Raw genomic sequence first — 27933 nt, 5'->3', positions numbered from 1 at the left:
CGCCGTCCTTCCTCTGCATCTCGCAGGACGCCTGGTATACTTGAGTGGAGTGATGGTGACGATTTTATTCCTAATATTCCTCACTTTGACGATAAAGATGTAGGGATTACAAACCTTTTCCCTAATCAAGGTGAGGACATGGCTGAGATGGAATATTTTACAGCATTCTATGATGAACCACTCATGGAATACATTGTACACCAAACGAACCTGCATGCTGCTTACCTGATTGAGAGGGAAATCACAGAATTTTCACGACTGCAGCGTTGGAAAAATACCACAGTGGCGGAAATGTATGTGTTTTTGGTACTCTGTTTGTTGATGAAGCACTGTCACAAACATGCAATAAATGACTATTGGAGCAAGGACAAGACAATACCAACACCTTTATTCGGGAAATATATGTCACGAGACAGGTTTCAGATACTCCTCAGGTGTCTACATTTTGGAAGTGTTCAGGACCGAACACCTGATGATAGACTGTGGCGAGTGAGGCACTACATGAACGATGTTATTGGAAAATTCAGAGATTTTTACGTACCAGCACAGAAGCTGGTGGTTGATGAATCTCTCATACTTTTCAAGGGACGTGTTCCATTCAAACAGTACATTCCCTCAAAACGAAACCGATTTGGCCTGAAATTTTTTGTTCTTTGTGATTGTGAGACAGGATACGTGTTACACATGATTCTGTACTCGGCTAGTGATGTAGACATTCCCGGTAACGACGAACATGGATTCTCGGGGAGTGTAGTGAAGACCATCATGGCTCCGTGGATGAACAAGGGACACATTTTATACACAGATAATTACTATACAAGTCCCTTGCTAGCTCGGTTCTTGCTAGAAAATAGAACCGGATTGATTGGTACAGTAAAGCCACAACGAAGGGAAATGCCTGTGTTTGACAACGACATTGCAGTTGGTGAGTGTCAGAGAAGGAAAAGTGATAACATTCTGTCAGTTCGGTGGAAAGACAAAAGAGAGGTGAACTTGTTGACAACAATTCATGATGGAACAATGGTGAACAGTGGGAAAGTGAGCCATAAAACAAACGCACCACTATATAAGCCAGACTGTGTTTTAGACTATAATATCAACATGCGGTTGATTGATAAATCAGACATGATGATTGGCACTGCAGAGTGTGTGCGGAAGACATGTAGGTGGACGAAAAAAGTGTTCTTCCATCTTGTGGACATGAGCATGCTGAACTGTTTCAACATGTACCTTGTGAGAACTGGACGTAAGCCCACTTTCCGTGACTTTGTATTTGATGCTGCAATACAGTTATTAGGAAAGTTTGCAAAAGATGTCCCAGGTATTCAGCGGCCCATCATAAACCCACTGTTGCAGCATGCTGGTACTCCACGCCTCGCTCACACTGAAGGCTTCCTAGCACACAAACTTAAGTATTTGCCACCTGGTGTGAAGCGTGCAATAGCCCAACGTGATTACTTGGTGTGTAAAACAACGACACGTAGAGACAAGAAACGGAAGCTTGTGCAAACATGGTGTGAAACGTGTGGTATCCCATTATGTGCTGTCGACTGCTTCAATGACTACCACATTCTAGAAATCTTCTAAGTGTGCTTCAAAGTGTGTATAGCGTGTGCGAGTGTGTAAATATGTAAACATATAAGCAGATAGCGTGTGCGTGTGTGTAAATATATACAAATATAAGCAGAACATACAATATAATAGACTGTAATGACATAATATATTGCCGTAATTGAAAACATTTGTGTGCGCCTGTGTATACTCAAATATGCAACAATTATTGATACAAAATATGTTCAAACAGTATTTGAAACACAATTAGTGAAAAAAAATTAGATAAAATGCGCTTAGACATTGTAAATAAATAGCGCGAAAATATATTTGTGGCAACTCTGGCTGTTTGAGGACCGCGCGCAACACCTCCCGGGCGTGTACTGCATGAGCGAACATGCAGATTGTGACGTCATCACCGTCCTTCTCGGCTCTATTGCAACAAAAGTAAGTACAATAGAATTTTTTTTTATTTTTTCCCGTGATCAGTGAACAGAACTTAACACTTTCGCGTTCCACAGACTTAATAAGTCGTCACTCTTTTTTCTACTGAATGTGTTCCAGTGACGCATTTTTGCGTCACTCGATATAAAAATTTGTAAAAAAAAAAGTTTCTATGCGATCTTCAATTTTTTTTTTTTGAAATGAGCGCCATTGTTTTCCCACAATCCTCAGTAGGCCGCATGGGATTCTGGGTCACGCCATGCGGTCGGCCTAGTCCTTTGTCAAACGTCTCTCGTGACCGGACTACCGCGCTCCCGCGTCCAGAACCTGTGCCACTCTCTGCCCTGTGCAGCAGTGTTTATTCGTTCCTGTCTCCTTACAACGCATTATTACTTGCAAACATGGATCGTGGTAAAGGACAGAGCACCTCTACCCCCCAAGAAGGATAGTGAAATGACCAAGGGAGATAAGTTGAGTGAGCTGTACAAAATGTTCAGCAATGTGAAGCTTACCCCTAGTAAAATTCCTGATTTGTTGGATCGTTTGTCAGATGTGGAGGCAGATGCTGAAGGGGAAGAGCGTCAGAGTGATTTCAGTAGTGATAATGAGGGGACAGCGTCGTCTGATGAGTTTGATTCATCATCGAGTGAGGAGAGTAGCGAGGGGATTGAGGATGAGTCAGCGGATGTGGGCCGCCCCAAGGCACCTGTAAGGAGGCGTGCAGGACGTCTTCAACAGCCTAATCCCGATGCTGCCTGGTCAACTGACAATACACCACCTATTGTAGGCAGTTTCAGTGCCACACCAGGCATAACTGTCCCAGTGCCAATTACCCCCCTGCAATTTGTTCAATTATTTCTGACCCGTGCCCTAATTGAGTTCATCACAGTGGAAACTAACAGGTATGCCAGGCAGTTTATTCAGAATGCTTCCAGGCGCACTATGAGGTTGTGGAAGGAGGTATCTGCGAAGGAAATGGCAAGGTATTTGGCTTTATCAATCTTGATGGGTATTGCACGACTCCCAACAATGCACATTTTGAGGTTATTACTTCTTCATACTTTGCTGTGGGTAGCTCTATATATATTCCAGTTCTTAGTGCTCAGATTGGTATGTCTACATAGTGCATCTTCTTGCGAGTATTTTGACACCAAAATGAACAATGTAGCACAAAAACTTCCATTGGAACAATATTTTTGTTTGTCGGGTGTATTGGGTGTACCGGGCGTGGAAACGGGTGTTTGGGCGGGTGAGGCATCGACGTGTTTGGGGTGTTTGGGGGTGAGGCGCGCACGTGTAACCCACTTTTATGCATATGTCTGTGTAGGCAATTTTATTGCGATCACCGTGATACCAAACAAAACCATATGCAACAAGTTTTGACTTGATAAACACAATCAGAGTAGCAACATATAGGGAGAGTTTAGCGGAGTTTAGCGTGAGCGCGAAACAAAGCACGCAGTTCTTTGGTTGCTGGTCGCCTAATGTTAGCTTTGGTGAAATGTTATACATATGTTCTTATAGTACATTTCATTAGCTACACAGTGATACCAAAAAAAAACACGTACATCGAAAATGAGGGTCACAGACATGAGGAGAGTATACACTTTTCAGTTGTGGTTGAGCGCATGTGCAGCTGGGCACGCTCCGGCGGGTAACCCTAAGCCAACTTCCCACATTCCTGTGGGTGGGGCGACACCATTATTTATTGTGTATATTTATATGTCCGTGTAGGGAATTTTATTGCGGTCACAATGATACCAAAATAAACCACGAATAATAATTCTGGGGTTCGCAAACATAAAAACATCGTAAACATTGATGCCCGGTTTTACGCTCACAGCTAACGACCGCCACAGTTTGTTATTCGGTGTGGTTCTCATGTTGTCTTTGGTGACATTTTATATATATATTCCTCTAGAGCATTCTCTCGCGAACACAATGATACCAAATTTAAATACATGCCGCCAAAATTAAGCTCCCCACCCCGAAAAGATTATAAACATTTTAGTGCTGACGCGCAGTAGGCCGACACGAACGGCCCACTTAGGGCTTACCGTCAGCCTATTCCCAGGGAGCGCGAAAGTGTTAACAGATTAGCAAAAAAAAAAAATTTTTTTTTTTTTCAAAATGACATGCGCCTGTGTGGATGGCAGGATATTAGACCCCGAGCATGTTAAGGGTTAATTTTCAAATCGCCACTCGCATTTGAACACAGCACAAGCGTAAACCTATCTTTCATAGGCTTGTGTCCAGGCAAGGATTTTTCCTCCTTGGTAATGTATGTCCTCTTAGGCATTCTTTTCCAAAACAGTCCTGTTTCGTCACAATTAAACACTTGTTGCGGTAGGTATCCCTCAGCCTCTGCAAACTCTTTAAATTTGTCAATAAATCGTCCAGCGGCTGGTTTGTCTGAGCTGGCTGCCTCCCCATGCCTTGTAACACTATGGATACCACTTCTCTTTCTAAATTTTTCAAACCAGCCCCTGCTTGCCTTAAACTCTTTCGTATCTGCATCACTCGTTGCAGGGGTATTCTTTAGAAGGTCTTCGTGCAACACCCTGGCTTTCTCACAAATAATGGCCTCCGAAACACTATCACCCCTCAACTCCTTGTCGTGTATCCAAATTAATAACAACTTTTCCACTTCTTCAAGTATTTGTGGTCTTTGTGTCGTTAATGTTCTTACTCCTTTTGCCACTTTAGCACCCATAATCTCATTTTTCTTCTTAAGTATAGTGCATATTGTTGATGTGGCTTTGTTGTACTGCCTACAAAGTTCAACAACACGTGTACCGTTCTCATGCTTCCGAATGATCTCTTGTTTCTCCTCAATTGTCATCCTCACATGAGCTTTCTGGCCTTTATCCTTACCACTGGCTTTCTTGGGACCCATGGTGAGATATATAATAACAAATTGTATAGACAAATCACCAAAAATCCAACAAAACACTGAAAATCCGCGAGAAGAATTGATGTGGGGTAGTCACTGAGCGCGAGACAATGGTAAACTGAGGGGCGGCGGGGCGGCGGGGCAGAGGGGCGACGATCGCCGAACCACCACGCGCTAGGTCGGCCTGTACGCGTATCAACAAACTCGCGTCCCGAGGTAACCCTCGCCTTCCGAGACAAATTTTTGGAGTAAATACTGCTCGTCTTCCGAAAAACTCGCATACAGGGACACTCGCATTCCGAGGTACCACTGTACGTTCCTTTCCAGTTTTCCGGGACTGGCACAGTTGGTGGTGGGGCTTCAGGCTTACCGCTTTTGTTGCCTTCCCTATTTTGTAATTGGCACTTGGTGTATTTACGCATCTTTACCGGTTCTTGGTGCCCTGTCTGAGTCTGCTTGGGATTGGGTGTCTGGCCTTCCTCGACGACTGGATGGTGTGGACTCCCAGTCGGTCCGCTTGTCTGCTCGCCAGGGGTGTGGTTCTTTCCTGATCGCCGGGTTTGGTTTCCTGGTGATCTGGAGGCCATTCCATTTGTTTCTGTCCCGGGTTCGGACCTGGCTGGGTCTTGTTTCGGGCTCTTGGGCCGCGCCTTGTCTTTCCCTCCAGATGTGTTGCTGCAGCGGGGTCCCGCCTTCGGCTGTTCATGAGGGGGGTCCCGGGTTGCTCGGCGGTTGCTCGAGCAGTTGTGCGGGAATCTGAACTTCGACGTGCTGGTCTGCCCGCAGGGTCGGGTTTGACTTCGGCGTCTGTTTGGTTCCTTCGGAGACTTCCCTTCTGCCTAACTTGCAATCGTTGGGTTCGTTCCTCCGGGGATCTTGTGTTGGTGCTGCGTCACTAGCTTCCTCTTTGGGGTTTTCGGGGTTCCGTGCCTTGGCACCTGCCTGAGCCTTTGCTCGATGTGTTCACGGACGGGTCATCTCGGCTGGGGCTTTGTGACCAGTGCTCACCAGGTCAGCCGGGGATGGTAGGGTCTGTCCGTCCGTTGGGCTAAAAGCACGGTTCAGGAGTTCGTGGCTGTCTGGTTTGCGCTTCGGAGGGTTTGGGTCACTCTGTGCTCTACCATTCAGCTCCATTCGGACTGTTCTCTGGCAGTTCTTTGCCGGAACCACAGGGTTTCTCTTAGGTGTTTGACCTTTGGGATTGGTCCCTTAGAGTGGCTCGTTTGCTGGATTCTCGGGGTTTGGCTTGTAATAACCCACATTGTAATATCTCGCCTTGTATATCTCGACCGCGCAACCCGCTACTACCACTGAGCTAACCGTGCAATCTCCGCTCTTTCTATGGTAATAACCGATGCTATATCGATCATGTAAGATGTTAACACTCGGGCCGTCATAAGAAGACGTAAACCAGTAAACAGAAGAGAGAGAGAGAGAGAGAGAGAGAGAGAGAGAGAGAGAGAGAGAGGAAGAGTGAGGCAGAGCGAGAACGAGAGCAAGGGAGGGAGAACGAGAGCGAGTGAGGGCGAGGGAGAGTGAGAGTGAGACCCTAGTGAGGGAGAGCGAGACAGAAAGATAGAGATAATCGTAGTCCCAGCCTATCGTATGAGTTACCGAGTGACGCTGCCACCACCCTGAGTTACCGAACAGGGGACCGGAGTGAGATTCGTAGGTCTTGCAGATGGAATAACCTACCAGGACAGGTGTAGGGGACAATTGAACGGTACAAGGATCCTGGCCTGACACTCGAATAATCCTGACCACTTGGGAACTATAGGGTACACAAGAATAAGGCAGGACACACCCAATACTAACACCTCAACACGGAAGACGAACGGGGGGAGGAGTACGGGATAATTAAGAACACTAGGTCACTGGGGCAAAGGGGACGGTAGGCCCAATATCACTAAGGCAAGGAACCATTAATACACATTTAATAACAATAAATTATGACTTTATTTGAAATAATTAAATAAGACACTCCCTAACTATATTCCCTACTAGAGGCCAAGGGTACTGAATGAGGTGCTTTAGTACAAGAGAGCCGTACTTACTCGTATGTTGTTCCACAGTTTCCCTGGAGATGATGTTCCTTCCCCGAGTCCACACACACACCTCCCTACTGGGCTGCGCCCACTCTACTGACTGTCCCATGATCTGCTGCTCCTCAGCTGAACATGAGGGTTCTACCTTTGATGTTTAGGGGTTAATCCCTGAAGATTATCATGATGGCATCAACTCTGACCTCTTTGTGATTCGATGACCGTTGACCTGACTCTATGGCTAACTTGTACAGAGGTGTAACTTTTACATTGTCTGCCGCCGCCTGTCTGGCGCCTGTGGGTTGTTTATTCTCCACGTGGCCTGTTCATGCTGTTATGATGTTCATGTACTATGTACTGCTCTCTTGTTACAGGCTAACCGTGAGGTTCATGTCCGGCGTGTGTCTTGCGTCCTGGCGGACAGCTGTCTCGGTTCATTCCTCAGTTCGCGGATTGGCCAGTCGTCGCCAACTCGTTTCGTTGGCTCTGCCGGACGTATGGACTTCTGGCCGTGGATGTCTTTCATGCCCAGGAGTCATGGTCTAGGCGTCACCCATTCTATGTAGGTCTCTTACCCGCCTGCGAGGCGTTCACGGTGGATGCCTTTCGGCAGGACTGGTCGAGGTTGGGGTACCCGTTTCCCTTCTCTCTGTCCAGCTGTTGCTTCGGGTTCTGGCTCGGTTGGAGCCCATTCCCACAAGAGGGACCTTATGGTCCCTTGGTGGCCGGCCCAGCTTTATTTTCAGACGCTGCTTGATAGGTGTCTGAATCTGGGGCGTTTTCCTGCAGCTCCGCCTCTTTCGGCAGGTCGGACCGGTCCTGTATGTGGCTGGTTCGGCCTTCTCCTCGGCTCTTTGTGTCTGGTATTTTGATGCTGGTATCACCATCTCTGTGGCGATCAGATGGCTTTGTTGATGGTGTCCCACCTGCGAGCTTCGTCTCGACGACAGTATGACGTTCCTGGTGTTTCTATGCACTTTTTTTTGCTCTTCGTAGGTTGTCATCTTTTTCGTTTCGGGTTGACTTGTCCTTTCTTGGGTTTTCAGGACTACAGTTTTTGATGTTTATTACTGTGAGGCGCTGGCGGAGCCGCTCTGGCTTGCGTTCGGGGTGGACGTCACATCTGCTCCGTTTCGTACGCTTTCTCATGTTTTGTTTCACCTCCGGCCTGCTCATGCGTCGCCTGAGCTGTCCTGGTCCTCGATCAGGGTGCCTTCTTATCTTCTCCTCAGTTTGTGGTAGTCCCTTCGGTTCAGGTTTCTGCTGTTTGGTACTGGTGGTAGGTTTGTACGTTTGCAGCCTTTCTCCGTCCTTCAGGCGACGGTCGAGATGGCTGCTTTCTGGAGGGGTTCTTGGGTTATTGATGCTTGATTGGTTCGGCCGGGGGTGCATCCTGTATTGTCCGATTGCTCTTTTTTTGCCGTTACCTGCGTACCGTGTCTGGGGATGCGCTTTGGGTTGATCCGGTTCCCCTCGTTCCTTATTTCAGGGCTCGGGTCTCCCAGGTTGTCCGCAGAGTTTTTAAGTCTTCCAGCCTGTGGTCTGTCCTTGTGTGCATGCTGTTTGGACGTTGGCAGCTTTTGCTGTTGTGTTGGTGACGTCTAGGGCTCTTTTCGGGCGCAGGGATTTGAGGGTCGCACAGGTTCTCTGCCGCGCATGCTTTATTTATTTATTTATTTATTTTTTATGTATTTATTTATTTATATACAAGAAGGTACATTGGGTTTGTGAGAATACATAGCATGGTACAGTAATTGCACTCTTGTAAAGCCACTAGTACGCGCTGCGTTTCGGGCAGGTCCTTAATCTAACAGATAATTTTAAGTAGGTAAATTCTATCAGAATTAATAAAATGATAACAAATACATTGCAAGAAAAAAAAATGAGATGAGAGAGATTAGTAAGTATATTAAAGCACATTGGTATATTAACCCTTAAACTGCGCATGGCGTATATATACGCCCTGAGTAACATGTCCCATGGTGCGCATGGCGTATATATATACCCCATAGGGTGCCAGGCCTGATTCAAATGGCCCGCGGCTACACGGGGTTCACAGTAGCTTCCTCAGGGTTCTTGTAAACAGATGCCATTTAAAAAAAAAATCGTGGGCAATATTCTCAGATGTGAGAGGCACAGTACTGTTGAAGCAACCAAGGCCGGCGCACGCAGCATGAGCGAACAGCATTGCTGTTCAGCTTGTGACCACAGCATCGCCGAAAAATGTCAAAATAAATATTGAATTGTTATTATTTAGCGATGACAATATTACAGATGACCCATGACTGTGATATAAATAACCAGGGTTGTGATAATAGCAGGATTGTTGTAATAATTAGCGCTGTGAGAGGAGTGATGCTGAGAGATGGAGGGAGACAGCATCGTTTACTGACTGTGTGGCTAGCTGTTATTGTTTGCATTCACCATACTGATATATAATGTGTGTATTAGTGTAATAACAGCAAAAGGATTATGCTGGGAGGAGCCATATGGGTGACGGAGGTGACGTCGTCTGCACGATTTGTCTAGCTGTTTAGAGGGTGGCCACTATGATCTTTGGGCGCACTACAAGCTTAGGTGTACAGTTACGGTGCATAAAACATGTAGATATTTATATATAATATGTGTATATAGGGTAATAACACTGCAAACAGTATTGTTGGGGGAGAAAGTTTAGTGCGTGTGACCTTGAAAGAGTGAGGGAGCCGCCATCTGTGTGTAGCGACGACTCTTAGTGCCTGAACTAACTATATCAGCTTATCTGTACAGTTGTGGTGAACAAAATATATACATACTTATATATAACATCTGTATATAGTGTAATAACACCACAAACGGTATTGTTGGGGGAGAAAGTTTAGTGTGTGTGACCTTGAAAGAGTGAGGGAGCCGCCAGCTGACTGTGTGTGTAGCGACGACTCTTAGTGCCTGAACTAACTATATCAGCTTAGCTGTACAGTTGTGGTGAACAAAATATATACATACTTATATATAACGTCTGTATATAGTGTAATAACACCACAAATGGTATTGTTGGGGGAGAAAGTTTAGTGCGTGTGTTGAGGGAGTGGCAGCGAGTGGCTGGCTGGTGTGTGGCGGTAACTCTTCGTTGCTTTTCGACTCTCAATACCAACTTAGTGGTTCGTTATGGTGACCAAAACATGCAGATACTAATATATAACCTGTGTATAGAGTGTAATAGCAGCAAAACTATTTGTTTATTGTTTTATAAACATAATAATTGAATCACTAATATGCACATCATACTTTTGAGTATAGCGATTATTCACCACTTTTATTATATAAATATATTACAATACACACTATTGAATAATATTACTGCAAAAAAACTAAGAAAAAATCAATCGGAGACATTGAAACAATTAGGTAATAATATCTTTGTGGCAACTCCCATCTGTCAGCGCGGGTGTCGCTGACCAGGTCTGACGACCGCTCTGTCAACGCCCACTTTTTGCCAGACTTCCTCGGTCAATTGCGCCCAAAATATGTCGCCTACGATTTTTTTTTATTTTTTCCGTGCTCAGGGGACACAAATTAACATGTTAGATGACAAAAAAAAATTTTTGAATTTTTTTTTTCTTTCGCACAGGGATGTAAATGTCCCAAGGACCCCTGAGCAGTGTAAGGGTTAAAGCTCTGATTGATTACATTGACAGCTTGATTGGTAATTTAACCCTTAACATGCTCGGGGTTTAATATCTTGTCATCCCCACAGGCGCATGTCATTTTGAAAAAAAAAATTATTTTTTCTTTCTAACCTGTTAATTTGTGTTCACTGATCACGGGAAAAATAATAAAAAAATCGTAAGTGGCATATATTGCCCGCTATAGGGCGGGGAAGTATGGCAAATTATCGGCGCTGACTCAGCGTGCGTCCCAGGCGGTCTGTTGCTCGCAAGCTGTCAGGCCACAGTTGCCACAAAGAGATAATTACCGAATTATTTCAATGTCTCTGATTGATTTTTCATACTTTTTTTGCTGTAATATTATTCATTAGTGCGTAGTTTGATATATTTATATAATAAAATGAGTGAATCGTTGGTGTACTCAAAAATATGGTGTGCATATTGTTGATTCAATTATGTTCATCAATCAGTGAACAAATACTTTGTCGGTTATTACACTATAAGTACAGGTTATATATAAGTATTTGCATGTTTTGTTCACTATAACGAACCACTAAGTAGCTATTATGAGTCAAAAAAGTAATGAGGAGTGACCGCCGTGTACCAGCCAGCCACTCCCGCCCTCCCTCCAGTCATCTGACTCACCCTCATTCTCCTCCCACAATAATGTTTTTGCTATAATTCACTATATACAGACGTTATATATAAGTATCTACATGTTTTGTTCACCATAACTGTACATCTAAGCTTGTATGGTGAGTAAAGGCACAAAGATGTGGCTACTCACACAGTCAGCTGATCGGCGGCCGCCCTCAAGGTCAGACGCACTAATATTTCTCCTCCAACAATACTGTGTGGTGTTATTACACTATATACACACATTATATATAAATATCTACCCGTTTTATTCATCATACTTGTACAAATAAACTGGTATGGTGCCCAAAGACCATCGTGGTAACAAGTAAACAACACCGTCGTCTGCGCGGTGGCGTCGTGCAGACGATGCCACCGCCCTCACCAAAATGGCGGCTCCCAACCTTCTCTTGCTGTTTATACCCTCTATACACACGTTATATATAAGTATCTACATTTGTGTTCACCATAGCGAACCACTAAGCTGGTATGGTGAGTGCAGTCAATAAAAGGTGGCCACACACAGTCAGAAGACATCGCCACCACCCTCCCTCCATGGCGCACAGCGCTAAATATCACCACAATCCTATTATCAGAACCCTGGTCAGTTTTATAAGTCAGGGGTCTTCTGTAATAATATCATCGCTACATAATAGCATACAGTAAAGTGTGATGTTTGCTTGTTTCCTTGGGATTGTAGGGAGTTTCTACCTCTCTGTTCGTTTTTTGTTTTAGTTTTTTTACCATGTGGGGTTTGTTTTTTTATGCTTACCTTTCTGGGTGCAAACCCCGGTCAATGGCAGATAAGGAAAACCCCAACCACAATGAGGTTTTCCAGGGCCATTGCTCCCTGAAACCTCTCTGAAGGGGCCAGGTTCTGGCGCTGGTCCCTGGTAGGTCTGAACTCCTTAGCTAATGTCCCGGTCTAATATAACATACATTAGCCCGATAAGCTCCAGGGAGCCTCCGGGGCTCACCCAGAAAATGGCGTTTCATTACATTCAATGCTGGTTTTTTGGCCAAGACTATGTCTGGTAGCAGCATCAGTCGTTCTGGATGTGTTAAGAGGAAGAAGGTTGTCCTAACAACTAAAGACAAGTTATGTGTTATACAACTTTGTTAAAATGGCCGGTTGACTTCAAATGTTGTCAAGGAATTTAATATAGGCACTAGTACTGTTTCTTATATAAGGAAACAAAAAGAGAAATATCTGAAATACATTTCAACCAATAAGAGTGAAGGTGCAAGCACTAGCAGAGGGTGTGGTAGAAAAACTTTGAAAACTTCGACGCATGTATAGTTGGATGTACAGTACAGCTGGGCAAACCACTGTGTACAAGTGGTTTGCTCAGCACCGCACAGCTGGCGTGACAATTCGCGGCCCAGAAATACAAAATGCTGCAAGCAGGTTTGTAGAAAGCCTTGGAATAAAGGATTTCTAAGCTAGTGAAAGGTGGGTTGCAAGGTTCAAAAGGAAGCACAATATTGTGAAGAGGAAAATTGTCGGTGAAAAATTGAGTGCAGATACAAGCAATGTAGAACCATTTAAACATAAATTAAGAACATACATTTTGTCAAATAGTTTATATTCTTATCAAATTTATAATGCTGATGAAACTGGGCTGTATTGGAGGAGTTTACCAGAAAAAACTCTAGCTATGAGGAGTGAGGGTTGTGTGCCAGGTTGTAAGGTTAACAAGGACAGGCTCTCAGCCATGATGTGTGCGAATGCCAATGGCACAGACAGAATCACATGTGCAATTGTTGGAAAATCAAAGAAACCAAGAGCCTTGCAACATTGCTTGAAGATGTTATTTTAAATGAGGTCATATTCCCAAGGGGCTACTCAATTTGGAGACGGGACAGAAAAATTAGGAAAGGCGGTGGCGTTGCTGTGCTGGTGAAAGAACACCTAAAGGTGAACGAAATAATGACTGCCAATCCACAAGAAGTTGACATAATAGCACTAGAGATCTGCCATGAGGATGATAAACTAATGATCATAAATGCATATAGTCCACCGCCAAGCGGCACATGGTTAAAGGAGGAGCTAGATAGTAAACGAGAAGGTCTTATAACAATAATGAGAGAGATCATAGCGAGAGCGGATAACGATAGTTCACGACTGTTGATAGTAGGCGACTTCAACTTGAAATCCATAGACTGGGAAGCATATGAAGCTAAAACAAAAGATTTTTGGACCTGTAAATTTGTAGACCTCATCCTGGAAACATTCTTGTATCAACATGTTAAACAAACTATGAGGATGAGGGAAGTGGACGTTCCCTCCATGCTAGATTTGATATTTACCAGGGAGGAAGAAATATTTGACATTCAGTACCTTCCTCCCTTGGGTAAAAGTGACCATGTCTTTTTGGGAATAAAGTATGCAATGCATTATAATCTGGAAGAAAATATGAATGTTGATGCAATGGAAAAACCTGACTTTAGGAGAGGACATTATGGCAACCTTATCTGGGAGCCGGTCGGCCGAGCGGACAGCACACTGGACTTGTGATCCTGTGGTCCTGGGTTCGATCCCAGGCACCGGCGAGAAACCATGGGCAGAGTTTCTTTTACCCTATGCCCCAGTTACCTAGCAGTAAAATAGGTACCTGGGTGTTAGTCAGCTATCACGGGCTGCTTCCTGGGGGTGGAGGCCTGGTCGAGGACCGGGCCGCGGGGACACTAAAGCCCACGAAATCATCTCAAGATAACCTTAGAATTTTTTTTAGTGATAATAATTGGACAGACTTGTTGCTAGGCAAGGAAGTGAATGAGATGTATGTCAAGTTTTGTGAAATATATGATAAGGCACAAAAAAATTTATACCAAAACAGAGATGCAGAACTAGGAAACAGGATTGGTTCAACAGAAATTGCGAGAGGGCCAGAGACCAAAAGACACAAAAATGGAATCAATACAGGAAGAGGCCAAACCCCCAAACATACCAGCGATACAAAGATGCGAAAACAACTACACGGCAGTGAGGAGAGAGGCAGAAAGAAATTTGGAAAAAGGGATTGCAGACAAATGTAAAACAGAACCAGGAACTATTAACCAGAATGTTAATAAATGCCATGTTATGGAATGTGGAATAGGAGAACATAGACCTCACACAACCTCTATATTATGCGAGAAATCTTTAAAGAATTCTGATAAAGAACGAGATCTAGGGGTGGCTCTAGATAGAAAACTATCACCTGAGGACCATAAAAAGAATATTGTGCGAGGAGCCTATGCTTTTAGGAGCTTTCTAACTTCAGAATTGCTTTTAAATACATGGATGGCGATATACTAAAGAAATTGTTCACGACTTTTGTTAGGCCAAATCTAGAATATGCAGCAGTTGTGTGGTACCCATATCTTAAGAAGCACATCAACAAACTGGAAAAGTTGCAAAGTCATGCCACTAAGTGGTTCCCAGAACTGAAGGTGATAGTTTTCTATCTAGAACCACCCCTAGATCTCTTTCTTTATCAGAATTCTTTAAAGATTTCTCACATAATATATAGGTTGTATGGGGTCTATGTTCTCCTATTCCACATTCCATAACATGACATTTATTAACATTAAATTCCATTTGCCAGGTGGTGCTCCATATACTTATTTTGTCCAGGTCTTTTTGAAGGGCATGACAATCATCTAAATTTCTTATCCTTCCTATTATCTTAGCATCATCAGCAAACATGTTCATATAATTCTGTATACCAACTGGTAGATCATTTATGTACACAATAAACATCACTGGTGCAAGAACTGAACCCTGTGGTACTCCACTTGTGACATTTCTCCATTCCGATACATTGCCTCTGATTACTGCCCTCATTTTTCTATCAGTCAGAAAATTTTTCATCCATGATAGAAGCTTACCTGTCACCCCTCCAATATTTTCCAGTTTCCAGAACAACCTCTTATGTGGAACTCTGTCGAAAGCCTTTTTTAGGTCCAGATAGATGCAGTCAACCCAACCATCTCTTTCCTGTAATATCTCTGTGGCTCGATCATAGAAACTGAGTAAATTCGATACACAGGATCTTCCAGATCGAAAACCATACTGTCTGTCTGATATTATATCATTTCTCTCCAGGTGTTCTACCCATTTAGTGTTGATTAGCTTTTCCAATACTTTCACTATTACACTTGTCAATGATACAGGTCTATAATTGAGGGGGTCTTCCCTGCTGCCACTTTTGTAGATTGGAACTATGTTAGCCTGTTTCCACACATCTGCTACGATTCCTGTACACAGGGATGCCTGAAAGATCAGGTGAAGTGGAATGCTGAGCTCAGATGCACATTCTCTCAGAACCCATGGTGAAACGCCATCTGGGCCAGCTGCTTTGTTCTTCCCGAGCTCCTTTAGCATATTTTCCCCTTCATCTCTAGACACCTCTATCCGCTCTATGTTGTTCTCTGGAATTCTTATTGTGTCTGGTTCTCTGAAGATTTCATTTTGTACAAACACACTTTGGAACTTTTTATTTAATGTTTCACACATTTCCTTTTCATTTTCCGTGAATCTGTTTCCCATTTTCAACCTCTGGATATTATCCTTTACCTGCAATTTGTTGTTTATGAATTTGTAGAATAGGCCCGGTTCTGTTTTACATTTATCTGCTATCCCTTTTTACATCTGTGTGTGTGTGTGTGTGTGTTTGTATTTACCTAGTTGTATTCACCTAGTTGTGCTTGTGAGGGTTGAGCTCTGCTTTTTTGGCCCGCCTGTCAATTGTCGATCAATCAACTGTTACTACTATTTTTTTCCTACACCACCTACGCGTCAGGAAGCAGCCCGTGACAGCTGACTAACTCCCAGGTACCTATTTACTGTTAGGTAACAGGGGCATCAGGGTGAAAGAAACTCTGCCCATTGTTTCTCGCCAGCGCCCAGAATCGAACCTGGGACCACAGGATCATGTGTCCAGCGTGCTGTCCGCTCAGCCACCGGCCCTGTGTGTGTGTAATCTGGCTCGTAATTCCCAGTAGGCAAAAGGACTCCTGTGACTGATGACCCCAAACTAATATAGCACATATCAGTTTGGATAGCTCAGGGAGCCTCCAGGGCTTGCCTAAAAAATGCTGTTTCATTACATTTAACTTTTTTTTATACCTATTTATTAGTGACTTAACACTTCCGTATCCCTGACATGCGCGCACTAGCCCACCCCCAAAATGGGCCTGGCATTTCCAGTGAGCGTGCACCCTCACTAAAATGTGCATACTCATCAGTTTTCTCACATCAATTTTCATGTTACATCGTTCATTTTGGTGTAAAATTGTTTGCAATAGAATTCTCTAAAGGGATATATGCATATAATGTAAAAAAAACCAGCGTGCCACCCACATCAAACCAGAAAATCAGTCGAGCATTACCTGTGAGCGTGCAACTGCATTAAAATGTGTATACTCTTCTCAGTTTTCTCAGGTAAATTTTTGTTGCATAGTTCAGTTAAGTATCAAATTGTTCGCAATAGAATTATCTAAAGGGATATATGCATATACGTTCAAATTGCCCTGTGTTCCACCCACAGCAAACCAGAAAATTGGACGAACATTATAACGTGAGGGAGCTGCACACCCACAACACTAACACTAAAATGTACATACTCTTCAGTTTTCTCACGTCAATTCTCTTGTTACATCGTTCATTTTAGTATCAAATTGTTCACTATAGAATTCTCTAAAGGTATATGTATTTATGCATATTCAGGTAAGGTAAAAAAAGCCCAGCCTGCCACCCGCAATAAACCCGAAAATCGGCGGAGCGTTACCCGTGAGCGTGCACCAATTCACCCACCAACACTAAAATGTGTATTCTCTGTTCAGTTTTCTCACCTCAATTTTCATGGTACGTCGTTCATTCTGGTATCAAATTGTTTGCAATCTAATGGTGCACATTTTAAAACTGGTTCCCAGAATGATCGGTAAATAAATGGAATTTTTACAAATGTTTTAATTTTGGACGCCACATGTATCCCCTTCGGACATCTATAGAGTTATTTGTGGACGTCAACTCTGTCCCCGGAGGAAGAAAGTGTTAATATTCAACATATTCAAAGATTTAACACTTTCGCGCTTTCGGCGCTCAAAAAAAAAACAATACCCCAGATGCTTTCGGCACTTCGCGCGCCTACGCGGTAAGACCGAAAAAGTGTACACTCTTTTGACTGTCCTGACAATAATTGAAGGCGCACGTATTTAAATTTGGTATCACTGTGTTCGCAATGGAATTGTCTATAAGAGCATACCTATAAAATGCCGCCCAAGCATAAGGAGTATCAACACCAAATAAAAAACTATGCAGATCACTCGCCGAGAGCGCCAAACAGCAACAAAATGTTTCCACTCTCTTAATGGTTGCGAAGCCTACAGTTGTCCTACATCGCTAATTTTGGTATCATTGGAATCACAATAAAATTCTCTACACGGACATATGCATATGAATGTTTAATATAGGTAATTGCCCACCCGCAAGAGTGTGTGAAGTGGAGAGTAGTTAGCCGCGAGCGCACTGGCGAAAACACAGGGGGGAAATCATGCTTGGAAAGTTTATGTTTCCTGACCCTACTTTTCTATGTACGTATTTCTTTTTTATACCAATGTGTTCGCAATAAAATTTTCCTTAAGATGAACTGTATAACATTTGTACAAAGCATGTGTAAGAGAAGCGCCAAATATAGAACCACGTCGCTCAGTATGCGTTCGTGGCAGAAACGAACGCATTGTTTTCGTTCGTTTGATGTTTGTCATGTTTATACTTGTTGAAACATTTTATAATTTGTATGACAGTGATCGCAGTAAAATTCCCTACACAGACATATACATAACACATACAAATATTTCCCACGTGTTGGATATATCAACGGCTAAAGGGAACCCACTGCCACACGCTCGCCACACCCCCAAACATACTTTGTGTATTTTTTTTTTTACTCATAGAAGTTTATGTGATATAATATTCATTCTGGTACCAAAAAATTCGCAAATAAATTCTCTACAAAACAAAAGTATCCCCATCCATTTCAGTTATAAAATGGAATTTATAGAAATATTTTTTCGATGGACGAGAAAAGTAGGCAGTTATGCGGAATCGTAAGAAAAACCGGCGACGAGTTATCTCTAATCTAAAGCGCGAAAGTGTTAAGTAGGGGGACCGAGTGCTGTCTGGGGCCTGAGTTTGTTATTCCAATTTCTGATTTGTGTCGAGTAATTAGGGGTCATAGATAATTTTGGGAAGTAGAACCCCGACACAGATACCATATGTAATTTAACCACCGTGCTGCACTGAGTTTATTGTGAAATTTCCCCTGTGCGCATGAAATAAAGTGTTCCCCCAAAATTCTTTTTTCTTCGTAAAATGATAAATTTCCTTCCCTGAACATGTCTATGTAAAAATAAATACCAAATTCCACTTTGGCTGTGAGGACGTGGACAAGGTGCGCTGTGATGTCATCAGGGCCTGGTCGCCCGTGCATGAATCGCCCAGACACGGTCGCGTGGGCAATTCAGCTATTCATTCAAGCACTGGGTATTGCTACAAATATATTTTCAATTATTTGTTCTATGTATTTCCAATACGGTTTTATTTATTTTTTTATCGTATATGATGCATATTTGTGTCTTTTACAATATGTATACAGTAGAACGTTCATAATCTTCCATGAAACTGGGATACATGTGTCAGTAATGTGTCCACAATAAATGTTTATTGTCGCAATATTACTTGTTAAAAAAAATCACTAAAATTACAATATGCACAGTTTCAGACACTATTTACACAGTAACACACTGTATTACACACACAGTACTTCGGAAGTGAGTAATAATCAACGAAATAGTCCATGGTGCACAGCGCGACTTCGTTCACATTGCACTAAATACAGATAAATTTTCGCTTCCTGTTTCTTTATTCTGTGTGCTTGCAAATAACGCCCTCATGTACACCCTTGGCTTTAGTACTTGTAGGTTGCATGTAGCCAAGCTTGTAAAGCATAAGGTAGTATTGAAAAGATTATAGGAAAAGATCAATTTGTAAGGTAGTCTTGAAAAGATCACTTTGTATGGTCCCACACAGGAAGAGATTCAGCTTGCCTCAAAGAGTGTCCGTCAGTCAGGAAGAGATTCAGGTATTCTTGAAAATATCTATGGAGAACACCACCATGGAAGCCGCTAACACTGTTCATTTATGCTACTTGTATCAGATGCATCATCACTGAATGCAGAAAGCGAATTCATCTATGTATCATCTAAATAAATTGGAGATAGCATAGGATTGCAAGGGTGACGCTCAGAGCTACAACTGGATACGCTCACTGTATCGTCCTCATAGGTGCTGTATCACCTGCATCCGACCTTTGTGTTAGGTCCTTATTGCGCCTAGCTTCACCAATATTATGACCCTTATGTTCTTCAAACAATAAGGTTTGAATTTCACCGACATAGCGTTATCTTTCAACACCACGTCAGACAGGTGTTTGAGAGCCAGAGGCGTGTGCGCCACCCATGGTTGCTCATTCAGTACTAACCCAGCCAGCAGCCCTAGGGCATTCTGGGAATTTTCTGGGGGGAGCCCCATCGGCTCCCCGGAGCTATCCCAGGCTGATATGCTAATGTCAGACTTTGGCATCAGTCATGTGTATGGAGTTCTTAGGCCTACCGGGGACTACGGCCAGAACCGGGCCCCCTCAGAGAGGCAAGGGGAGCAATGGCCTATAGAAGCCCCCGTGTAGTTGGAAGCATTCTATGTCTGCCATCGACCGGAACAGGCACCCAGAAAGGTAAGCGCCTCAAAACAAACCTCTGTTCTGGTTAAAATTGCTACCAAAAGCCGAACTAGTAGATAGAACTCCCCAACCGAAAACAAGCAAACGAGTGTGACGTCACACACCGCCGCGCCGCTGTCTGCGCAGCTCCCCCCTCCCCGGGAGGGGGAAGGGGGAGCCCAGACCCCCACGCCGGCTACCCACACCTCAGTTCTTGAGGCTGATGCTATAGGCGATGGTCGTGTGCTCTGGCTCCGGTGTCGCTACTGCACTGTGCTTTGCGTGTGTTGTTGGTTTTGTGGGTGTGAGAGCCAGGAGTTATCTTCAGTACTCGGGCTGCATGCGCCTAGGGCTGCCTTCCCTAGGTGCCCTGTAAGTACTGCCCTTGGGGCTTGGGGCCACCTTCCACAGGCTCCTTGGGGTCTGCCTCTGCTGGTCCGTTTTACCTTTCGGTTTTTCGGCCGCCTGTTGGGCTCTTGCGTGTTCTGTTCTCCCTTGTTACCGGCAGGTAAGAGGCAGTTTGCACTGGTTGGGGCGCAAGGTGCTGCTCAGCTTGTATTCCCGACAACGCGGCCTGCGGTGGCGTTGGGTGGCCCCTCCCCCCTTTGGGGGGTCGGGGCTGGCGGGGCAGGTTTCTTCCCCCTGCGCTCTGTTGAGTCGTCTTGGAGTGGGTATGCTTGGGCGTTGTCGAAACGACGTCGTCCCTCAGATGGGTTTCCCGTCTGTTTCCGGTTCCGAAATGGGACTGCGCGGACCTGCAGTTCATTCTGGACTTGTCCCGTCTGAACCCCTGGGTTCATTGCCCCTCCTTTCGGATGACTACGCTGTCTCAGGTTCGGCTCCTCTTGGAGCCGGGAGCTTGGATGGTGTCCCTGGACCTCTGGGACGCTTATTGGCATGTCCCAATTCATCCACAGTTCAGGGACTGGCTCGGTTTTGTGGGGGGGCGTCTGAGTTACTGCTTTCGTTGTCTCCCATTCGGGTTGAACCTGGCACCTCGCGTGTTCACGCGCCTTACACGGGTTGTGGTGGCTCGTTTGCGTCTCCTAGGTGTTCGGGTGTTGGCCTACCTCGACGACTGGCTGGTTTGGGCTCCCAGCCAGTCAGCTTGCTTGCTAGCCAGGGATTTGGTTCTTTCCCAGCTCGCCGAGTTCGGGTTCTTGGTGAACTGGAGGAAGTCCCATCTGGTTCCCTCTCAGGTTCAGACTTGGCTGGGTCTCGTTTGGGACTCTCGAACCGCCTCCTTGTCTCTCCCTCCGGAGTCTCTCCTGCGGCTGCAGTCCCGCTTTCGTCTGTTTCTGGAGGGTCCTCGGGTCACCCGGCGGTTGCTCGAGGGGCTGTGTGGGAGCCTGAACTTCGCGATGGTGGTCTACCCGCCGGGTCGGGTTTGGCTTCGACGGCTATTCTGGTTCCTTCGGGGTTCCCCCTTCCGCCTCTCTCGCGATCGCAGAGTTCGACCCCCGGGGGCCTTGCGTCGGTTGCTGCGTCACCGGCTTCCTCTTCGGGTTTTTCGGGGTTCAGTGCCTTGGCGCCTACCCGAGCCCTCACTCGATGTGTACACGGATGCGTCGTCTCTCGGCTGGGGTTTTGTGACCAGTGCTCACCCAGCCGGCCAGGGGCGTGTGGATCCGTCCTTCCGTCGAGCTCACAGCACGGTGCGGGAGTTCGCGGCAGTGTGGTTTGCTCTGAGGAGGATTCGGGTGGCCCGCGGATCGACGATTCGGCTCCATTCGGACTGCTCTCCGGTGGTTCATTGCCTGAACCGCGGGGGTTCGATGCAGTCCTTGTCTCTTTGGGGTTGGTCGCTTCGGGTGACTCGTCTGCTGAGTTCTCGAGGTTTGGCTCTCCTGGCGGTTCACGTACGGGGCGTGTCCAACGTCTTGGCCGACGCCCTGTCTCGCTTTGTTCCCCTCTCCACGGAGTGGACGGTCGACGACGAGTCCTTCCGTTGGCTTTGCCAGACGTTCAGGCGCCCCGAGGTGGACCTCTTTGCGTCGGCGTGGTCGCGGCGTCTTCCCGTTTATGCGGCGCCCTTCCCCGATCGCGAGGCCGTCGGGGTCGATGCCTTTCGGCTAGACTGGTCGAGGTGGGGGTTCCTGTACCTCTTTCCCCCGGTTCGGCTGTTGCTCCAGGTCCTGACTCGCTTAGAGACTTACCAGGGGAGAGTTGTCCTTCTGGCCCCTTGGTGGCCGGCCCAGCCTTGGTTTCAGGCGCTGGTTATCTTGAGATCTTGAGATGATTTCGGGGCTTTAGTGTCCCCGCGGCCCGGTCCTCGACCAGGCCTCCACCCCCAGGAAGCAGCCCGTGACAGCTGATTAACTCCCAGGTACTTATTTACTGCTAGGTAACAGGGGCATTCAGGGTGAAAGAAACTTTGCCCATTTGTTTCTGCCTCGTGCGGGAATCGAACCCGCGCCACAGAATTACGAGTCCTGCGCGCTATTCACCAGGCTACGAGGCCCCCTTTACCTGGTTGCTCAGTGTCCGAACCCGAGGGTTTTCCCGCGGCTCCGCCTCTTTCAGCAGATCGGGCCAGTGCGTCACGTGGCTGGTTCGATCTTCTCCTCGAGTCTTCGCGTATGGGTTTTTTGACTCGAGTATATCATCATCTCTATGGTGATCAGGTGGCCTCCTTGTTGGTGTCCCACCTGAGGGCTTCTTCTCGGCGGCAGTATGAAGTTTCCTGGCGGTCCTTCCGTTTCTTTTTGCGTCTTCGTCGTGTTAGTTCCTTGTCTGTTCGGTTGGTCTTGTCCTTCCTCTCGTGATTGTTTCAGGACCGTCATCTTATGCCTAACACTGTCGCCTCATATCGTGCGGCGCTGGCGGAGCCGCTTCAGCTTGCTTTCGGTATCGATGTTACGTCTGCGCCGTCTTGCAAGCTGTCTTGTGCGTTGTTTCACCTCCGGCCTGCTCATGCGTCGCCTGAGCCGTCCTGGTCTTTGGACAGAGCGCTCGCTTTCCTTTCGTCTCCTCGTTTCGTTGTGGCCCCTTCGGTCCAGGATTGTTTTTCCAAGGCACTTTTCTTGTTGGCTTTGGCCTCTGGGGGTCGGGTAGGGGAGCTTCATGTTCTCCTCCAGCGCAGGGGTTTCTACTCTTTTGGTCGTGGTGATTGTTTTGTTCGTTTGCAGCTGTCTCCTTCTTTTCTGGCGAAGAATGAGACGGCTGCGTTCCGGAGGGGTCTATGGGTGGTTGATGCTTGGTTGGTCAGGCCGGGGGTGCATCATGTTTTGTGTCCGGTTGCGGCGCTTCACCATTATTTGCGCGCCACGGCTTCTGTGTCCGGGGACGCGCTGTGGGTTGATCCGGTTTCCCTTCTTCCCTGTTCGCGGGTTCGGGTCTCTCAGGTCGTCCGCAGGGTTATTAAGTCCAGCCAGCCTGCGGTCTATCCCCGTGCCCATGACGTTCGTAAGTTCGCGGCTCTTGCTGCCGTCTTTGGGAATATGTCTTGGTCTGATATTCGGGCGCGGGGATTTTGGCGGTCGAACAGGGTCCTGGCTGCTCGTTACCTTGTGAATGTCCCTGGGCCCCGTCGGGCCTGTGTTGCTTTGGGTCGGCGGTTGCAGCCAGTTGTCTCGGCTTCGAGTTGAGGAGTGAGCGACGACCGCCTCCCTGGTAAGTCCCTCTTTTTCCGTCTGTGGGTAGTTAGCTCCAGGGAGCCGACGGGGCTCCCCCCAGAAAACCAGCGTTGAATGTAATGAAACGCTATTTTCTGGGTGAGTCCCGGAGGCTCCCCGGCATCCCTCCCTCCCTCCGGTCGGCGTTTTTTTGCGTTTTTGACATCCAGCCTCAAGAACTGAGGTGTGGGTAGCCGGCGTGGGGGTCTGGGGCTTCCCCTTCCCCCTCCCGGGAGGGGGGAGCTGCGCAGACAGCGGCGCAGCGGTGTGTGATGTCATACTAGTTTGCTTGTTTTCGGTTGGGGAGTTCTATCTACTAGTTCGGCTTTTGGTAGCAATTTTAACCAGAATAGGGGTTTGTTTTGAGGCGCTTACCTTTCTGGGTGCCTGTTCCGGTCGATGGCAGACATAGAATGCTTACAACCACACGGGGGCTTCTATAGGCCATTGCTTCCCTTGCCTCTCTGAGGGGGCCCGGTTCTGGCCGTGGTCCCCGGTAGGCCTAAGAACTCCATACACATGACTGATGCCAAAGTCTGACATTAGCATATCAGCCTGGGATAGCTCCGGGGAGCCTCCGGGACTCACCCAGAAAATGGCGTTTCATTACATTCAACGCTGGTTTTTTGCAAGATGGCTGCCTCTCACTGGAGGTCCTAAGACTCCATTTCGTACACAACCAGGCAAACAGTCTCCGTGCTGTAGTGGTAAGATACTCGCCTGGCATTCCGCAAGCGCTTTGTCATGGGTTCGTATCCTGGCCGGGGAGGATTTACTGGGCGCAAATCCTTAACTGTAGCCTCTGTTTAACGCAACAGTAAAATGTGTACTTGGTTGTAACAATGATTCTTCGCGGTGGGGATCGTATTCCAGGGACCTGCCTGAAACGCTACGCGTACTAGTGGCTGTACAAGAATGTAACAACGCTTGTATATATACAAAAAAAAAAAACTTGCACACATTTAGAATGGGTACGGAAAAATCAAAAAGAGTTTTCTCGGTTGGCACAGTTTCCTGTCGACCGAGAATACTCAACTGGCGTAGTTAAGTGGTTAAGGATAGATGAGAAACTAATAAAGCATTACCCGGGCAGGGCAAGATACATAGCATCTGATTTTAGAAAGAATGACAGCTGTTTCAATTTCTTTTTTGCTATTCTGTATTTAGTACAAGGTACTGGCAATTCAAATTATATAAGAGAACGTCAAGAAATTTATCATCCCTCTGTTTTTTTTTTTTTTTTAGTTCAGTATTCACTGTGATATTCAGAATAAGAGTCTTAGGACTGGAAGAAATGAAGGTTGTCATGAGCAAATAGAATTGCTTGAGATTTTGAGAGGTAATGATGTAAATGAGAGAGAGGTGCTACCAAGCTGTAATGGCATAGTGCATGTTTAACTAATATTTAAATGTATTAACAGTTAAATTCTGTACTGTAACTGTATATCTGAATCTATGAACTCTCCATATTTTGGACATAATTGAAATTTCTTGGATTTTAAATGAGATTTGTTATGTGAGTCATGCTAATGATTATGTTTCTGTAGGTAATGTGTTATATGTGAATGGTGGATGAAATTTTTAATATTGTTAAAAAATAGCTATATAATGTTTCACTTTGCTAGGCATTTTGGTTTTCCAACTTTATCCATTTATGCTTTCATTTTTCACAGGTGGATCAGCTGTGTTTGGCTTTGTTGGTCACACTTACTATGAAAGTCATGTAATTACCACTCCTTTCACTAAACGCAGAAGATTTATGATATTCAATCAAGATCAGCTTCATACTATTGCAAAGCAAATTTATGAAGAGGTAATAAATATGTATAATTACAAGGTTTGTTGTGTATGTACTGTTAACTTTATGTTAGTGTGTTCTTAAAGTCTCAAATATCTCTGGCAAAATAATGGGCTCGAATCACTCTCATTCATATGGAAACATTCAAAAGCATCCAATTCTTATGAAACTTTGTTTACAGTATTTAACCTATAAGACAAATCTCCAGCCCAAGTTTCAACATTATAATTTGAGAGGAAGCAGAAAAAATGGCAACATTTAACCCTTAAACCGCACACATTTTTTTATATAGAATTTGAGTAAATGTCACCAAACCGCGCACATTATATATATACAATTGAGGGTGCCACTCACGATTTAAATGTCCCGCTGCTACACGGTGTTCACATCAGCTTCCTCAGGGCTCTAGTAAACAGACACCATTTCTGGGGGGAGCCCTGTTGACTCCCCTGGAGCTATCCAGACTGGATGGATATGTATATCTGTCTGGCATCAGTCAATCCATGGAGTTCTGCCTACTAGGGACCACGAGCCAGAACCTGGCCTCCTCTAGAGAGGCACGAGGAGCAATGGTTTATAGACCCCCCCCCTATGCCCCTGTTACCTAGCAGTAAAATAGGTACCTGGGTGTTAGTCAGCTGTCATGGGCTGCTTCCTGGGGGTGGAGGCCTGGTCGAGGACCGGGCCGCGGGGACACTAAAAAGCCCCAAAATCATCTCAAGATAACCTCAAGATAACCTCAAGATAACCCCTGTAGTTGGGAGCATTCTGTGTCTGCCATCGTTCAGGACAGGCACCCAGAAAGGTAGGCACCCCAAAACAAACCTCTATTCTGGTAAAATTATTGTGACCGAAAGCTGAACAGGTGGACAGAACTCCCCAAACGAAATTTAGCAAACTAGCATGACGTCGTCATGTCGCCGCGCCTCTGTCTGTGCAACCCCCCCCTCTTCCCGGGAGGGGGTTAGGGGGAGCCCCAGACCCATCCGCCGGTGACCCAACCTACAGTTCTTGGCTGATGGAAGTCTGGTGCAGTCGTGCCTCTGGCTCCGGTTTTTAGTTGCAGTTCTGTACCTTGTGGTGTGGGCTGTCCCTTCAGGTGGTGCAAGAGCTGTGAGTGATATTCCACGGTACTCGGGCTGCACGTGCCTAGGGTCTCCTTCCCTAGGTGCCCTGTAAGTACTGCCCTAAGAGCTTGGGGTCCACCTTCCACAAGTCACCTCGGGATCTACCTTCGCTGTGCCGTTTACTGTTCGGTATTTGGCCGCCTTTGGGGTCAGCTGGGTTTTTTCTTACCCTTGTTTGTCTCTGGGTAGGGGATAGTTTTTGTCACTGGCAGGGGTGCAAGGTACTGCACAGCTAGTTTTCACCATTAACAGGGGCCGGCTCTGTTCCGCTTGGGTATGCTGTCCTCTTGCAAGGTTTTCCTTTTGTTTTTGTTTTCTGCCTTGTGGGGGGGGGGGGGAGTCTGCTGTTATCATCCCCCATCGCTGTTCTTGGGGGTGTCTTTATCTCTCCCTTTGTGTGGGTGGTCCTCCTCGCTTGGCCCCCGTGAGTGGACACGTCCTGGGGGTTCAGCTTTAGGAGTTTTGTTGGTAGACTTGGGCAACGGTTCGCAGTACTCTGCCTGGGCTTTCCTTAGCGTGTTACCAAGGCTAAGGGCCCTGGGAAACCCCATGGGGGCTACGTGGTCCGATGGATGTGACCCCGGAGTCCCCTCTCGCGTCTTGCGAGTTTGAAGGTAGCTCTGTCCCCTTGTCTCAGGGTGACACTCACCGGTTTTGCCTCCGCCATGCTGCCAGTTGGGTCGGTGATTGTTTTGACCTGGAGTCGTGCGACGTGTGTTGTCTGTTCGTACTCCAGTTCACCCAAGCTACTGATGATGATATGCGGGTGCAGGTAGCTAAGGCGTTGCATGCTAGATATAGGTTGCTGCAACGCGCTTAGTTAGTTGCGGCCCTGGATGCCCTGTGACTGCCCCATTTTGGTTATAGGGACCCGGACTTTGGGGTGGGAGTCCCTTCGCCTCTGGTTCCGTCTGCACCTCCTATTCCTTCCCGTCTGTAGTTCGATATCCCCCCCCCCCCTTGCTTCCGGCTCCGAAGTGTCTGAGGGTTTCGGAGTCGGGGCAGGGTCTAGTTGGTGTTGAGACTCGGGCGGTCTTGGGGGTGTCCACTTTTGGGGTTGTGGCAGAGGCATTCGAGCCTGGTCCTTCTGCTGGAGCTTCTGGGTCTGGCCAGTGGGCCCCCTTCATTCCTGCTTTTACGGCAGCTTCTGCCTTTTCTTTGGAGGTGGGGGGGGGGGGTTTGGAGGCCGGCTTGGCCCCGGGTTCTCAGGGTGAGGTTCCCGGGGATGGGAAGGGGTTGGCTTGGGGCCTTGGGCCCCGTTGGACCCCGTCTGGGTTTTTCTGCCTTGCGAGCTAGGTGCTTGGCTTGGGGCATGGTGTTACAAGGAGAGGGGTTCTCTTTTGCTCCCTCCGCGTACGAGTTGGATTTGGTCCAACTCGTACTCGATGACTGTCCTCGGACTGGCTTGAGTTGGAT

At 46.3% G+C, this 27933-nt stretch overlaps 1 protein-coding gene across 2 annotated transcripts in view; it reads left to right on the top strand.

The window, feature by feature from the left end:
- The window catches only part of LOC123760569 (metalloendopeptidase OMA1, mitochondrial), a 250307-nt gene that overhangs the window by 73262 nt on the left and 149112 nt on the right, over positions 1–27933 (top strand). For both annotated transcript variants that reach the window (XM_045746252.2, XM_069328218.1), the window contains exon 4: positions 25266–25405. In XM_045746252.2, the coding sequence (XP_045602208.1) occupies positions 25266–25405 (140 nt within the window). The remainder of the gene's footprint in view (positions 1–25265; positions 25406–27933) is intronic.

The sequence above is a fragment of the Procambarus clarkii genome, chromosome 21, assembly GCF_040958095.1.
Source record: "Procambarus clarkii isolate CNS0578487 chromosome 21, FALCON_Pclarkii_2.0, whole genome shotgun sequence".
In the NCBI taxonomy this organism is placed as follows: domain Eukaryota; kingdom Metazoa; phylum Arthropoda; class Malacostraca; order Decapoda; family Cambaridae; genus Procambarus; species Procambarus clarkii.
Note: the sequence above shows the minus strand (reverse complement) of the source record. Positions and strands in the feature narration are given on the sequence as shown.